Below are 13917 nucleotides of genomic sequence, written 5' to 3'. Positions count from 1 at the left end.
ACCTGAATCGCTCCGAGAAAGGCGAGCGAGGCTGCTGCGGGAACGGCCGTCCGCGCGCACCCGCTCCCGCCCAGCCTAGAACAGCACAGAAGCTGACACCCGCCTCGTGGAGCCCGACGCCCTCTCTCCGGGCAGCGGTTCTCCAGGGCCGGGCCGCGCGTGCGCTAGGCGACCGCTCTTCACAATCCCAGCGGGACTGGGTAGAGCGGCTGCGCCCCGGGCAATCAGGGACCCCCAGGATCCCAGCCTTGCCCGACGGGCCCGCGGCCGCGATGCCCGATGAGCTGACCGAGCCCGGGCGTGCCACGCCGGCTCGCGCCTCCTCCTTCCTCATAGAGAACCTGCTGGCAGCCGAGGCCAAGGGCGCGGGGCGCGCAGCCCAGGGCGATGGCGTCCGCGAGGAAGAGGAGGAAGACGACGACGACCCTGAGGACGAGGATCCGGAGCAGGCCCGACGACGACGACTACAGCGGCGGCGACAGCAGCGCGCAGGCAGCGGGCCGGGCGGAGAGGCGAGGGCCCGAGCGCTGGGCCTAGGGCCCCGGCCGCCTCCCGGGCCCGGGCCGCCCTTCGCTCTCGGCTGCGGAGGCGCGACGCGGTGGTACCCACGGGCGCACGGCGGCTACGGAGGTGGTCTGAGTCCTGACAGTGAGTGAGGGTGCGGGAAAGGGGTGGGCAATGGGCAGGACTCTGCTCCCTCCCTGCGCATTCTGTTGGTGACACCGGCCTTGTGAGTCCCTAGTCTTCCTGTGTACCGGGATCTGGGTGGTATAAGACCCCTATGGAACGCCAGCATGGGAGACCAGGAATGGTGCTGCATGCGGGAAGCAACGAAGGCGCGGATTAGGGCCTGAGAACACGAAAATTCGGACAGGAGAGAGGAGAGCGAAATAGGCCTCGGGAAGATGAGAGAGGGAAAGGGAGTGCGTTGAGAGAAACAAGGAAGGTGAAAGAGAAGTGTGGAAAGAGGAAGAGTGGCAGAGGAGGGGAGACAGTGGGGTCAAGCACTAAAATAAAAGGGGGCTGAACTGAGGGGCCACAGTTGTGGAGGCTGGATGGAGACCTTCTATATCGATTGCGATTGCGACCCCCAAAATATCCTTTGCTTTCTCTGCTGCAGTATGAGCCTGGGCTGGCCCTGGGCCTTCCTTTGGGTCTTCTCAGGCCCAGAGGCTGAGGTTGGTAGGAGCCCACTCCGAAGGGCCCATCCCACCCCTCTCTTCATTTCTTGCCCCTCCCCCTCCTTGGTCTTTGTTTCCTATAGCGGGTTTAGAGAATGGGGGTGTGGGATTCCTCAGTCCCAGACCTCACTTACCCCTCTGGACTGGACATCCTGACGCTGACTGCCTGTTTTCAGAGGGTCCAGACCTCACCTCTCTTAGGACCTGCTCTTTAGAGAGCAACCCTGGAGACTAGAAGCATATTTTAACCTTCCTCACCTCAGCCCCTTTTGCCAGCCTGCCCCTAAACACACAGACTTCTACAAAACTAAAGATTGCCCACCGAGGCGCCGGGAGCCATCTGTATGTAAGCTTTGGGGTAGAATGTGGCCTGGGACCATTCTTTTCTGTTATCTACCCACCCCCTTCCTGGTATGGAGTAGGACAAGTCTCCCAGCCTAGGTTTGGAATGTCTGTCTTCTTTACATAAACTTAAACAGAGTCCATAGTATCCTGAAATCCAATGAAAGGCTCGTGCAGGGCCATTTTATTCTCCCTTCTCCTTGGGCCATCCTCACCTGTAGTCCACTGGTCACCTCCCACAGAGGTGGCTCCTCTTTATTTCGTGCCATGCGGGTTAGAGTTCTCTGTTCCAGGTGAATCAGGCGAGCAGGTGAGTCAGATTAGCACTTTGTGACAACACATGGACCTCCATGACTGTAGGGGCTTGTGGGACCTCCCCGCTGATCTGACTACATAAATACCACCCCGCTAGGTGACTTTTCATGGGCACTGAGCACAGAACATGGAGGCTGAGCACAATTCGGATGCTTTCAAGGAAACCTGGCAGAGTTTAGCTGTACATTCAAGTCCACCGTGCTGAGGCATAACCTGGGCCAAAATCCACCTTGACCACTGTCTGATCCATTAGTCAGGCAGAGGGACAGGCTGGCCTAAATCGGTTTCATGGGCCTGGATGTCTAGAGAAGAACCAGGAGCCCACAGGAGCCTCTTTAACCTGGTGAAATCCCTTGTCAGCCCTGAGCTTGGGACTTGGAGCATGAGCCCAGAAGTCCTCTGTGGGCAATGTGTAGGAGATGCTTGGGGCAGGGTAGGGATGCTGTGGTGTATAGAACAGCCTTCCTTCCGTAGCTCCGGGTAGTCTCTTGGAGCACACTTTGCTGCTGCAGAGGGCCTCCCTCTGAGGGTGCCTGGGTCAGGGTTGTGCCAGTGTGACCCGGCAGTGTTTCTTCGGGGAATGTGCATTCGTGTCTCCTAAGAGTTCTTTTCCTAGTGTCTGCTCCCCGGTGCGTGATGGGGAGGGCTTGACTCCTGGCTGATAGGTTGAATGTCAGTCTCTGTGTGTACATAAATTCGAAGGACATCGTTTCTTTTGTCCTGGGCCTCTGCCAGCCTTTTGTGAGATCGTGGGGGTGGGGATAGGGGGCTGAGGTACAGCTGAGCCAGGGGCAATCTCAGATGTCAGTTTGTCTTTTAGGTTAGCATTTTTCTCTGTGTCCTTCTCTGGGTGTATGCTGCCACGTGTTTGTCACAACCCGGGTTTCACCTTCGACCTCTGCTACTTTCCTCCGCACCCCCCCTCGCCCCCGCAGTGGTGGATTTTCCCCAACTCCTACGCGGGGAATATTTTCCAGCTTGTAGCATTGTGGGTGAGAAGGATTTGAAGGTGGGAGGAGGCCAGTCTCAGTGACTCTGACCCTTAGAGCCCACCACTATTCCCATTTCTCCCCTGCAGCAAGCGACCGGGACTCTCCGGAGACCGGCGAGGATATGGGCCGCGCAGAGAGCGCCTGGCCACGGTGCCCCGGGCCGGGAGCCGTTCCGCGGGAGGTGACGACGCAGGGCCCGGCTGCCGGCGGGGAGGAAGCGGCGGAGTTGGCGGAGGCTCCGGCGGTGGCAGCGGCTGCGGCAGGGGAGGCACGCGGCGGCCGCAGGAAGAAGACGCGCACGGTCTTCTCGCGCAGCCAGGTCTTCCAGCTCGAGTCCACTTTCGATCTGAAACGCTACCTGAGCAGCGCGGAGCGCGCAGGCCTCGCCGCCTCGCTGCAACTCACGGAGACCCAGGTCAAGATCTGGTTTCAGAACCGCCGCAACAAGTGGAAGCGGCAGCTGGCGGCCGAGCTGGAGGCGGCTAGCCTGTCCCCGCCCGGCGCGCAGCGCCTGGTCCGCGTGCCGGTGCTCTACCACGAGAGTCCCCCGGCCGCCACGGGGCCCACGCTGCCCTTCCCGCTGGCTCCGCCTGCACCCGCGCCGCCGCCGCCGCTGCTCGGTTTCTCGGGCGCGCTTGCCTACCCGCTGGCCGCCTTCCCCGCCGCCGCCTCGGTGCCCTTCCTTCGCGCGCAGATGCCGGGGCTAGTGTGAGCCGGCGCCCTCCACGTAGGGGCGCTGGGAGGAGGCGGTGGGAGGAAGGCGCCATGCGCCTCGCGCAGTTCCTCGGGCGACCGTCTCTGTGGCAGCTGCTCCAGAGTGTACCCAGTGTACCGAGTGTACTGAGTGTACCGGACGGCGGCAGCGGGGACTCTCAGCTAGCTGCAGGACTGAAGACCCGTTCCGATAGAAAGCGGTGGCCGGCACCGAGTGCTGAGCAGCTGCGGGCTCCGCAGCAGCAAACGGACACTTGGAATGGGCTGGCCAAGGGACCGCACGGCGACTATCCCTGAGGCAATCTTGCCCCTAACTCAGAATGTCCTTTTCTCAGGAGGGACCTCGCAGGAACCCTTCCAAGGGACAATACAGTGAGCCGCGGGGGGCCTTGGGACAACTGATCTTGGGTTTCACTCTTGGGTGGCCTTGGTTCTCTTGGCTTGATGAAGACTTTTTTTTTCTGTGATGAATCTACTTCTTTGCATATGGAATAAAAAGGGACGTTTTCTGGATGGACTCGCAGCTGTGTGGTCGCTAGAGCGGAGCTGCTGCTTGTAGCAGGCCTGAGTGAGTGGGTACTTCTCTCCCAAAGCTGGCCAGGGACTTTGGGAAGGCAGCCCTGGGGTAGGTGGTAGGTAGAGGTGGGGTAGGGGAGGGTCAGGCTGAAGCCACCCTCCTGGTCAGTGGTTCTAAATTTTACTCTCCTTGTGTGTTGGGGAGGCCCGCTACACTTCCATGGAAGGCTTAGGGGTCCAGGCGTAGAGATGTAAAGACGACTGTTGTAGAGATTTGGGGACTGAAACCAAAGGCATGGCAGATGAAGGTAGGGCTCTCTGGCCACCAACTTAACCGTGAGAGTTCATGAGGCTGTGTGGCCACTGCCCTTACCTGCACTTGGGGCACACAGCAGGATGTGTGTAAAAATTTTTTGATCTAAATCAAAGCTCTGGGCACCAGGGTTCTTGCTCCTGCCTCCCCTGGTCATTGGCACCCTCTGTGTGATCTCAGGAGAAGTTGCTTGAACAGTGTGGACCACCGGGGTCACACATCTCCATTGTCCCCAAACTGAGTGCCTCTGCCTACAGGTGAGGCATTTGGTCTACTTCATTTGGTGGACTTTTGAGCCTAATTGGGGGAGGGCATTCCAAATTTGAAGGGGTCAGGTCACTCCCAGTCTTAACAGAGGACCTTGGAAAACCTGTCTCCCTCCCTACTCCACCTGGAAGCAGACACCACCCCCCCCCAAGTGGAGATGTGCAGCCATCAGTCCACACGGGGCCAGGGGCGCCCAAGGTGGCGCCAGACAGCCTAGGAGAAGGCGCCAGGGGCCTGGGGGAGTCAGTCCATCTTAGTAGTGTGTGTGTGTGTGTGTGTGTGTGTGTGTGTGTGTGTGTGTTCTCTCGACCCCACCCTATTACAAAGGGTTTCCAGTACGGAGACCTAGGTGGTAGCGCTGCGTGGAGCATCACCCAGAGGATGTGTGTATTTTGAGATTGATGTGGAAGGGACATTGGTCCTTGACCAGCAGTCCCATCTCTGTGTCAGCCAATCAGAGTTTGGAGCCCGGGCATTCTTCCTGCCTCGGGACACTCTGAACTACTTTGCCATGAGTAAGCCAGCTTCTACTGGCTTTGTCTGGAAGAGACTACAAAGATAAGTTTTAATTCTTTTCAAAGGAGTTTTCAAAAGCCTTGGGCCCCAGTCAGCAGCCACACAGGCTACAGGCTGTCCCCAGACAGAATGGGCAGGCCTACATCTTCCTCTTCTCACCTCTCCACTATGCCACCTCCAGACTTTGGAGCCCATGGCTTCTGTGGCTGTTGTACTGTTCTCAGATAAATACCTGCCCATCCTGGAAAGGATCGGGTGCAGCCAGCGGTGGAACTTCGGTACTTCGCAGACCCCAGGCACAACACAGGTTCCTGCAGCAGTGATGGCCTCCCTGACTCTTTCCCTGTATACACAATGGGTGCTTCTCATGGCACCCCTCTATCCACACACCCTACACCCCAGTGGTCCAGGTGGAAATGCTGACCCTGCTGCCAAGGTCTCAGGGGGGCTCAGGTCACTAGCCCCATCACTTCCCAGCCCTTTCAAAAAAGCACAGTTAGACTCAGCACTAGGAAATCATTGTGAGACCACTATTTTATTCCAGTCTTTATGCAATGTTTTGGGCTGAGATCACACACTGACCACAAGGTGTCTTCAATCAGGCAAATGTGTCCTCATCAGAATATCTTACCAAGACACCATGAAAGACCCTAGGGGAGTCACTTGCCACAAGGAGCCACAAGGGACAGAATTCTATGGGCACCTGCAATGGAACTTTACTCCATCAACTGAGGAAGTGGAATGAACACACACACACACACACACACACACACACACACACACACACACACGAATTAGCAACGCTGGGCAGGAGAGTTTCCTACCTCCCTAATCATCCTCTAGCCTCCGTGGAGGTCTTTAGTCACCCAGCATGGACGTGGTATCTCCTGGAGCTAGGAACTGGACCCAGTGATGCAGGGGGAAGCTTCTTAAAACTGGCTCAGTTTATCAGACTCGGGCAAGCTCACCGGGCTCCATAAGTATCCACCAGGTTCTGGGGTACGGTGTAAGAAGGCAGCCCTAAGCCTGATTCAAATTCAACAGGCAACATTCAAGCCCTCAACATTCAAGGGTGCCAGGACTGGCTGAGGGCCTTAGTCCGAGATGCTGGCATCGATTGCAGGCACACCTCGTTCGTTGTATTGACCGTTGCTGGCAGAAGATGAATGATTTCCGATCTGTCTCTGCCAGGTGAACTTCCCTCTCACTCGTTCCCGGTCCAGCCCCACGGGCAGCTAAGTGAGGTTGAGCCACCATCAGTTGAATAGCAGAGGCTCCTGCTCATGAGATCCAAATAGTCTGAGTTAGTGGACCCTGCAAGAGGAGTCCCACCGCCAAGCCCTACTTTCAAGACCCCCCCCCGTGTCCCCCATCACAAGCCGCTTGGCACATAGCTCTCTTCCTTTTCTATGTGAAACCAACAGTGTTCATGTTGGAGCAGGGCATGTGGGGTTACCAGTCAGTCGGGAATATTCCTGGTCCAACTGAGTGTTTCTACTAGGAGTATGGAAGCAGCCCTAGGCTAGCTCATTTGTCTAGGTACTGGATGGGTGGGGCTCAGAGTGTAGGGACATCCAGGAAGACTTCTTCGTGCTTCATCCCAAATCAGAGCAAACGACATAGGCATTGAAACAATGACATCCGTCTTCCTACAAACTTGAGAACTGTACCCCAACCCTAACAGCTGCAGTACAGACGACACTCTCATACTCAATCACGCATCTGACTGCTCAGGGAGGAGGCTTCCCAGAGCCCAGGGGAAAACAGTCCAGCTGGGTTGAGACCAAGGCGCTGGGCACTGGCCAGGTAAACTAAACCTGGAGCCTTATTTTCTCTCTCCCGTAGGCTCTTCTGTGCCCCCACCTTCCCAGAGCAACAGGGTAGAAAATGAAAGCCGTGCTTCCCTGTAGCTCCGACTCTGGGCCAGGAAAGTCACTGAGAGGCCAGAGACTAGCAAGGATGAGGCCTCTGTGGCCTCCACCAGCCAGAGAGAGGCTACTGCAGGTTCTCTGGGGCTGGGCAGTACCAATGAACGAGGGAGGTCCCTTGGCTTCCACCGTCTTGCTTGGCAACCGGAGCAGGCGTTCACCAAAACGCTATGGAGAAAGGACTTGGGACCATAGGGTCCCAGCCTCTGGAACTCCACCTCCTGGGTGTCTGGTTGTCCTGGAAGGAGAAAGGAGAAGTGGCTGACCCATTGGCTCTGGAATGGAGTGAGAACACATCTGTCCTCACCGTGTATGCTCACTCAGTCTGCTGCCCACAGGCTCCAGGACTAAGGGAACATGGGGACAGGCTAGGGCTTCCTGTGGGTTATGAGGGGAAGAGAGGGAAGGGGACGTTCCTGCAGCAGCCCGGTTTGTTTGTTTTGTCGTGTAATGTTTTATTATCATAAAGATGTTTGTAGGTTCGAACCTGGTCCAGTTCGATAAAACCAGAACAGAAAAGCAAGCTAGCAAACAAACAAAACAAAACAAAACGACAAAATTGTGTGTCCTTCCACAATCCATCAAAGCCAGACTAAGAATTTATTGGGACTACGATTTTTAAAGTGCCTTTAATTTTACAATAAATTGTATAAAGTTATAAATTTCTAAGTTTACCAGTGAGACGATGTGATGTTGATTTATCTAAAATATGTTGCAAAATTAAAAGGGAGAGCGAAAGACGGGAGCTCGGTTAGGAGTCCGCACTTGCAGCAGGCTTGAAAATAAACCTAAGTAAACCTGTTTAACGAGGCCGTGGAAAAGCGAGGAACTGTGCTTGTGGGGGTCGAGGAAGGGTGACTCTCCTCCAGAGAAGCTGCTGTACGGGCCAACTTTATTTTGACCCAATCGAGTCTCACCTGGGTTCACTTAAAACTCCGCTTTTAAAAAGCTGTGCTTCCTCGGGGCTTAGCCAGAATCTGACCGTTTAAAGCTCACGTATTTAGCTTTACAGCCATTTTGGGCTCAAACGTCTTTCTTCTTTCTTTTTCTTTTTTTCCCACGCAGCTTTCCGGGGGTTTCATCCCTCTCACTCTGGTCATGGTGACTGCTCCGGACTCCTCACCCGGGGTACGGGCGCCTGAGAGGAGGCAAAAGGGCTTAAAGGTCGCGACCTTGCGACGCCGTGTGGGGTAGCGCCCCGCGGCCGCCTCTGGGGTCTGGGATCTTAGGTCTTCTGTTTCCGGCGCACGTAGATCTGTGGCGCAGAGTGCGGGAAGGAGGCTGGGGGCCCCACAGGAGACACACACGAGGGAGAAGGGCTAAGACACCTAAGCAGACCGAGCACCGGCACGCTCTGAGCAACCCCGGATTGAGCCGGCACCACCTCTAAGGGCCCGGGCCCCTGCTGGCCACGGTTCTGCGCCCGCCCGCGAAGGTCTTCCCTCCCCGCCCTCCGCCTGCTGGTTCTCTCAAGGCTCTCCCAGGACAGGGCGACGTTATTCTCCGCTCGACTCTCCCCAGTGGCTGCGATCCTTTGTACGGGTCCTGCCGTTCAGGATGTGACTCCTTCTCTACAACCGGAGCTCGGGTTTCTTAGTTGCACCTCCCGCTACGAATCCCGGACTCTGCGCACTTCGACTCATCCGGCTGTGGACGCGGCGGCAGACCCCGCGTCAGCACCTTTCCGCCGGTTCCTTGAAGCCCTGTTTCGCCATCAGGTAGGAGTGAGAGACAAGGGGTGGGGGGGGGGTGCGTATTGCGGAGCCCGGGAAGAGACACCCGCCCTCCTCCTCCAGCCTTGCTGGGCTTTTGCGCTCCGGGCAGTCCCAAGGGACGCTGTGGCTCGCGGCCCCGCCCCGCCCTCGCGCCGGGTCCAGCCCCGCCCGGCCCGCGGCGCCCCTCCGATCCCGCCTAGGCCGCTCACCTGGCGTCTTGCAGTCTGCTGCGGTCTGCACACCATCCCCTCCGTCTTCACCCCTCGTCTCCCATCCCCTCACCCTCCGTGTCCCTACGGGGGCTAGGTGCCCAGCATCGCTTAGTAAAGGTCCCGTTCCGTGCTGAAGGCAGGGGATGGAGGTGGGGACGCCGGGGTATCAGGAACAGGGGGCTACATGAACAAGGGTGCTGGCGGAGTCCAGGCCCGAAACGCTCGCCTTGGCCTTGGACGGAGGATGGGCCCACCTGGTGGGAGGAGCCGAGCCTGGCTCCTGGACAGAGACCACCCCCCAGCACACAGGGAACGGAGGGTAGCTCACTACGCTGTCTTCCCTGGATCTCGGTGGCTGGGATGGGGACCGCGCTTCTCACTCGTAGAGATGCTCCCTTAGGAGTGCGACCTGAGCTTCACAGTTGCACCGTGCCCCCACAAAAAACAGGGGTGCTATCCTAGTTGTGTGCACCGAAAAATAATCTGTCCCAGCCTGACTCCAAAGCTCACACACCCAGTGACCTAGGGAGACAGAGGCAAAATTGGAATTTCTTTTCAACTGGAGAAATGAGGGGACCAGAAGTGGGAGAGCCCACCGCCTCTCAAGATCTCAGAGAGATCTCCAAACTAGGGAGTACCTCTGAGGGCCCCACGTTGGGATTCATTCCGTTTCCTTTTGAAAAGCTTGGAGATAGCAGCTGGGACTCACCGGGAGCCTAGCAGGGCTCCCCCAAAGCAAGCAAGCAGAATGGTGCTGACGTGCCACTGGGGCTGACCGAAATTGGTTGTAGAGAAAGGACTTTCAACATTTTCCAGACCCTCTTTACCTCCTGGGGGTGGATGTGTAGAACAGGAAGCTTACATCTGAGCATCCCGACTCCGCAGCAACCATCAGGCCCAATCTTAACTGGTCATTGTATATACACGTCCATTGTGGCCCCAAGACAGGTCCCAGGCCACACCTCTCCTCTTTTCTCTACAAGGGAACAATACTTTAGGCCAGCAAGCTGAAGGGCTTTTGGGGACAGAGAGGACCGAATGGGGAAGCTGTACTGTTCAAGTCTTGAAGAAGTTCGTTCTCTTCTGGGACCTCTAGTCACCCACCTTAATACCATGAGATCTGGTGGAGCCTTGTGCCCAGGTTCGGATCCAGGGCCCAGGCCCTGCCCTTTAACGCGGGGCTCCGAGACCCTCATAACAACATAGGACTAGTTGGGAGAGCATCATGCCCCTAAGCCTAACCTAACTCTTATGCTCAGAGTGGGTTCTGCACACGTTTGGGTGTCTCTGCATCCAATTCTCTCCGCCCTTACATGAAGGGGTAGAAGCCAGTGTCTGAGGGCTCACGGGAATCTAAGGTTCCAAAATCTGCGGCGGAGGAGCCACCGGCACTTCCCCAGTAGCTCTTTCTTCCCTCATCCAATGTCTGAGCTCTCTTTCATCTGTTTCTTTAGAACCCCAGTCTTGGCTTCACCCACCGAGGTCACTGTCCCTACACCACAGGGAGTTCTCTCTGAGTGGCTCTTGAAGCCTGACAACCACCTTGTCTTTACATCAAGGCTTCTTTAGATTTGGATTGAGTTTTCTTTCAGAAATTTTTAAAATCCATTTCCCCCAAATGAGTAGGAGCCTCGCATGCGCAGCGGCCTGCGCCCCCCACCGCGGCCTGGCCGCATTGATCCCGCGCCTTACAGCACATCACATTAGCCTAATGGTTTCTCTGATGATTCAACTTCTTTTCCTTAAGAGCCGCCCCTCGGCCCTCCACCCTCAGCCGCGCCGAGGACCTCGCCTCTGGGATCTGCAGCCCGCGGGGAGGCGACGCGCTCCGGAGCCGGCGAGGCGCGCAGGGCGGCGTGAGGTGCCCGGTGGTCCGCGGGGAACCTGGCGCTCACCTTAGACTAGAGCTTCCGGGCCTTCCGGAGTCAGACCCTCGAACCTTCCAGTTCAAACCAGAGATGAGCCTGGCAGCTCCGAAGCACAGTGACCGCTGGGGCCCCGCGCTGGGACCCGGACCCACGCTTCTGGCCTTCTGCTAGGGCGAGCAGGACCCAGGCCCGCTGGCCTCCAGAACGCCAGCCAATCGGTCCTGCGCGTCCCCAGCTGCGCAGAGAAGCGGTGTTATAGAAAATTAAACACACACACACACACACACACACACACACACACACACACACACACACACACACACACACACACACGAGAGGAAGCGGCTTTCCAAATCCAGTCGCCCAGAGAAAAGACCGTTTCTTCTTTCTTTCTTTCTTTCTTTCTTTCTTTCTTTTCTTTCTTTCTTCTCTTTCTTCTCTCTCTCTCTCTCTCTCTCTTCTTTCTTCTTTCCACTTTGTTACTTTGTTTCCCCGAGACACCTTATCTCTGTGTAGACTAGTCTGGCCTCGAACTCAGAGATCCATTTGCCAGTGTTGAGATTAAAAGTTTGCCGCCACCAATTCTGGTTGAGGTTTGTTTGCTTGTTTGTTTGTTTTTTAATATATTTTCTTTTTTGCTGGACTGGCGATGAAATCCAAGGCTTCAAGCAGGCTTCAGGCCCGAGCCACAGATTCAGGCTTCACTGAACGGTTCATTTGTTTGTTCGTTTGATCTTAAATAGGAAATGTATTGTCAGAGCAGAAAAATTGAAGGTGTGACCAAGCATGATAGAGGGAAACTCTCTTTAGGCTTTCAAGATGAGAACTCAGTCCAGACAAGCCCACTTATTATTGTTGCTATTACTATTATTTCTGAGAGAAGATCTGCTATGTAGCTCAAGCTGACTCTCCTAACCTCACTCACCTCCTAAATGCTGGTGTGACAAACCCCACCGGAGGCTTACAAGACCAGCAGTTCTGTAGAGTACAGAATCCACTAGCACGTTGTGGAACCTCTTGCCAAATCCGAGAGAGAGAGAGAGAGAGAGAGAGAGAGAGAGAGAGAGAGAGAGAGAGAGAGAGAGAGACAGAGAGACAGAGAGAGACAGAGAGAGACAGAGAGAGACAGAGAGAGACAGAGAGACAGAGAGACAGAGAGAGAGAATCGTTTTCACCTGGATACGGTGAAGGTTTAAACTGGGAGACCCTCAGGCTGGGGGTTTGAGCTTTCCAGGTGGGACTGGCTCATTGTGAGCAAAACAAAAACAAAAAAACCCAAAAACCAAAAACCAAAACCAAAAAAAAAAAAAAAAAAAAGAAAAAAAAAAAAAAAAACGCAACAGCAATAAAACTCCAGTATGTCATCGTGGCTCCCTATTCCTCCACCGGTTCTGTTTTATCAAAGTTACCAATGCACCGTATGTAAAATCATAATGCATTCGATGTTAAATGTTCTCCGCTTCCACAAAGAGCAGAAAAGACTCCCATCAAGATCCTGTACCTCTGCGAACCTCAGCGAGTCCTTAACCTGCATCCTGGCTTCCTCCTACAACCCTAAGGTACCTGGACCCTCTATTCCCATCCTTCCTTTCCTGCTTTCTTACCTTGCTGGGGTCCCCCCCCTACACACACACACATACCAGGCAAGCAGGTTCTACCTCTGAGCTCTGAGCAGAGTCCTTCCCTCCCCCAAGTGCTCTTTTGTCATTTCAGGGTGTTTGTTTGTTTGTTTGTTTGTTTGTTTGTTTTTATGGTTTTTAAGAACTCTGTCACCAGCCCATCATTTTTCCCTGGAACCCAGCCACTTAGTTTCCCCCCACCCCCGTGCTTGTACTTCATGGCTGGCTGTGAACTTGGCTGTTTCAGCACTAAGTCCTTCCCTGAAGGATTGCTCTTCTAGGTTCCTTGTTTGTCTGTCCCCAAGCTCTCGAATAGAGTGTCAACACCCAGGAGTTCTCAGTCCAGGTGAGCCGGTGAAGTTGGCCCATACTGGGGCTGTTTCAGGTCCTAACTGCATCCTGCTCCAGAAATCCTCAACCCCCGTGTTCTCTACAGGCAAGCTGCCACTTGGAAGCTTTCTCCCCTGTCCTCTTCTCCAAAGCCCCCACCAGAGCAGCAGGGATGGCCTGTCTGCCGGCCATTCTGTCTCCCAGACTCAGTGACTACAACACTGCACTCTTAGCTCGTAGCCTTAAGGGGCGAGCAAAGATCTTGGCTTGTGGTCCTACCGCACCCAGACTGTGAGCCCCAGGAAACCTTCGCCAGGTGTCTCCACAGGAGGAGGCGTCCAAGCAGGGAGAGGGCAGCGGTTACTGACCTTGCTTTTCTTCAGGACATAAAGCGTAGAATGCACACTTACCTTACCGCTAACAGATGTGGATGAAAGTGTATAGTGTTGGAACTCTGATTTTCATACGCTCTGTGTTTGCTGCTGTCCAGTCAGGATTCTCTGAAGCAAGTGGGACTCCCGGATACACTGGACAGACAGGCAATCGAGAAGCTACATGGGCAGATAGACGCGCTAGAAATTCAAACAAGGGCTGATGCTGTCCTGTGTGTATGAACCTCATGAGTGGGCATGAAACCCAGGCAGAGGTTTCATTCTGCAGTCAGTGGAGAATCCCTTCCCCTCAGATGACCTCCATCTTGGCTTGTGAGAACGTGTAAGAAGCCCACTGCGCCCTGGCAGCCATTTGGGTCTACACAGTGTCTCATTTAAATATTTGTCACATTGCAAAAAACTTCTTCCCAGTGGGGCAACAGCTAGACACATGAGGACCATGCCTCAGCCACAACGGTGTACAGCACCCACCAGTACAGGTTTTCAGTCACCCTCTCTCAAACGAAAACGCACAGGCACATGCTGGCATGGCTGACCCACCATCTGCAGCCAGCGTGGATCTGTCCCAGTGTTCTGTGGAACCAAAGCTTGTTGCCCCCCACAGGCATCCCAGTGCTGTACCCAGACTGATAAGGGCTCCTGACGTGCATGTGTAATAGTCACTCAGGGTTCCTTGACTGTGGGTGGGTGGGTTGGT

At 55.4% G+C, this 13917-nt stretch overlaps 1 protein-coding gene across 2 annotated transcripts; it reads left to right on the top strand.

The window, feature by feature from the left end:
• Positions 1-272: 272 nt before the first annotated feature.
• Hmx1 (H6 family homeobox 1) lies at positions 273-10871 on the top strand. 2 transcript variants are annotated; one of them, XM_032916906.1, is made up of 2 exons: positions 273-648; positions 10759-10871. In XM_032916906.1, exons 1-2 carry the CDS (start codon positions 273-275, stop codon positions 10869-10871), a joined length of 489 nt encoding a protein of 162 aa, XP_032772797.1. The 2 variants fall into 2 exon arrangements, with proteins under 2 accessions (XP_032772797.1, XP_032772796.1); XM_032916905.1 differs by lacking the exon at positions 10759-10871 and adding an exon at positions 2917-4057.
• The last annotated feature ends 3046 nt before the right edge of the window (positions 10872-13917 follow it).

Source organism: Rattus rattus, chromosome 11 (assembly GCF_011064425.1).
Source record: "Rattus rattus isolate New Zealand chromosome 11, Rrattus_CSIRO_v1, whole genome shotgun sequence".
NCBI classification, from domain to species: domain Eukaryota; kingdom Metazoa; phylum Chordata; class Mammalia; order Rodentia; family Muridae; genus Rattus; species Rattus rattus.
The sequence above is the reverse complement of the archived record's forward strand: the minus strand, read 5'-3'. Positions and strand labels throughout refer to the sequence as shown.

Bases quoted from the DNA above. Each gene is read 5' to 3' on its own strand.
- Hmx1 (XM_032916905.1), top strand. From the start codon at position 273: ATGCCCGATGAGCTGACCGAGCCCGGGCGTGCCACGCCGGCTCGCGCC. The intron at 649-2,916 runs GTGAGTGAGGGT...TCTCCCCTGCAG, and splicing joins AGGTGGTCTGAGTCCTGACA to CAAGCGACCGGGACTCTCCG.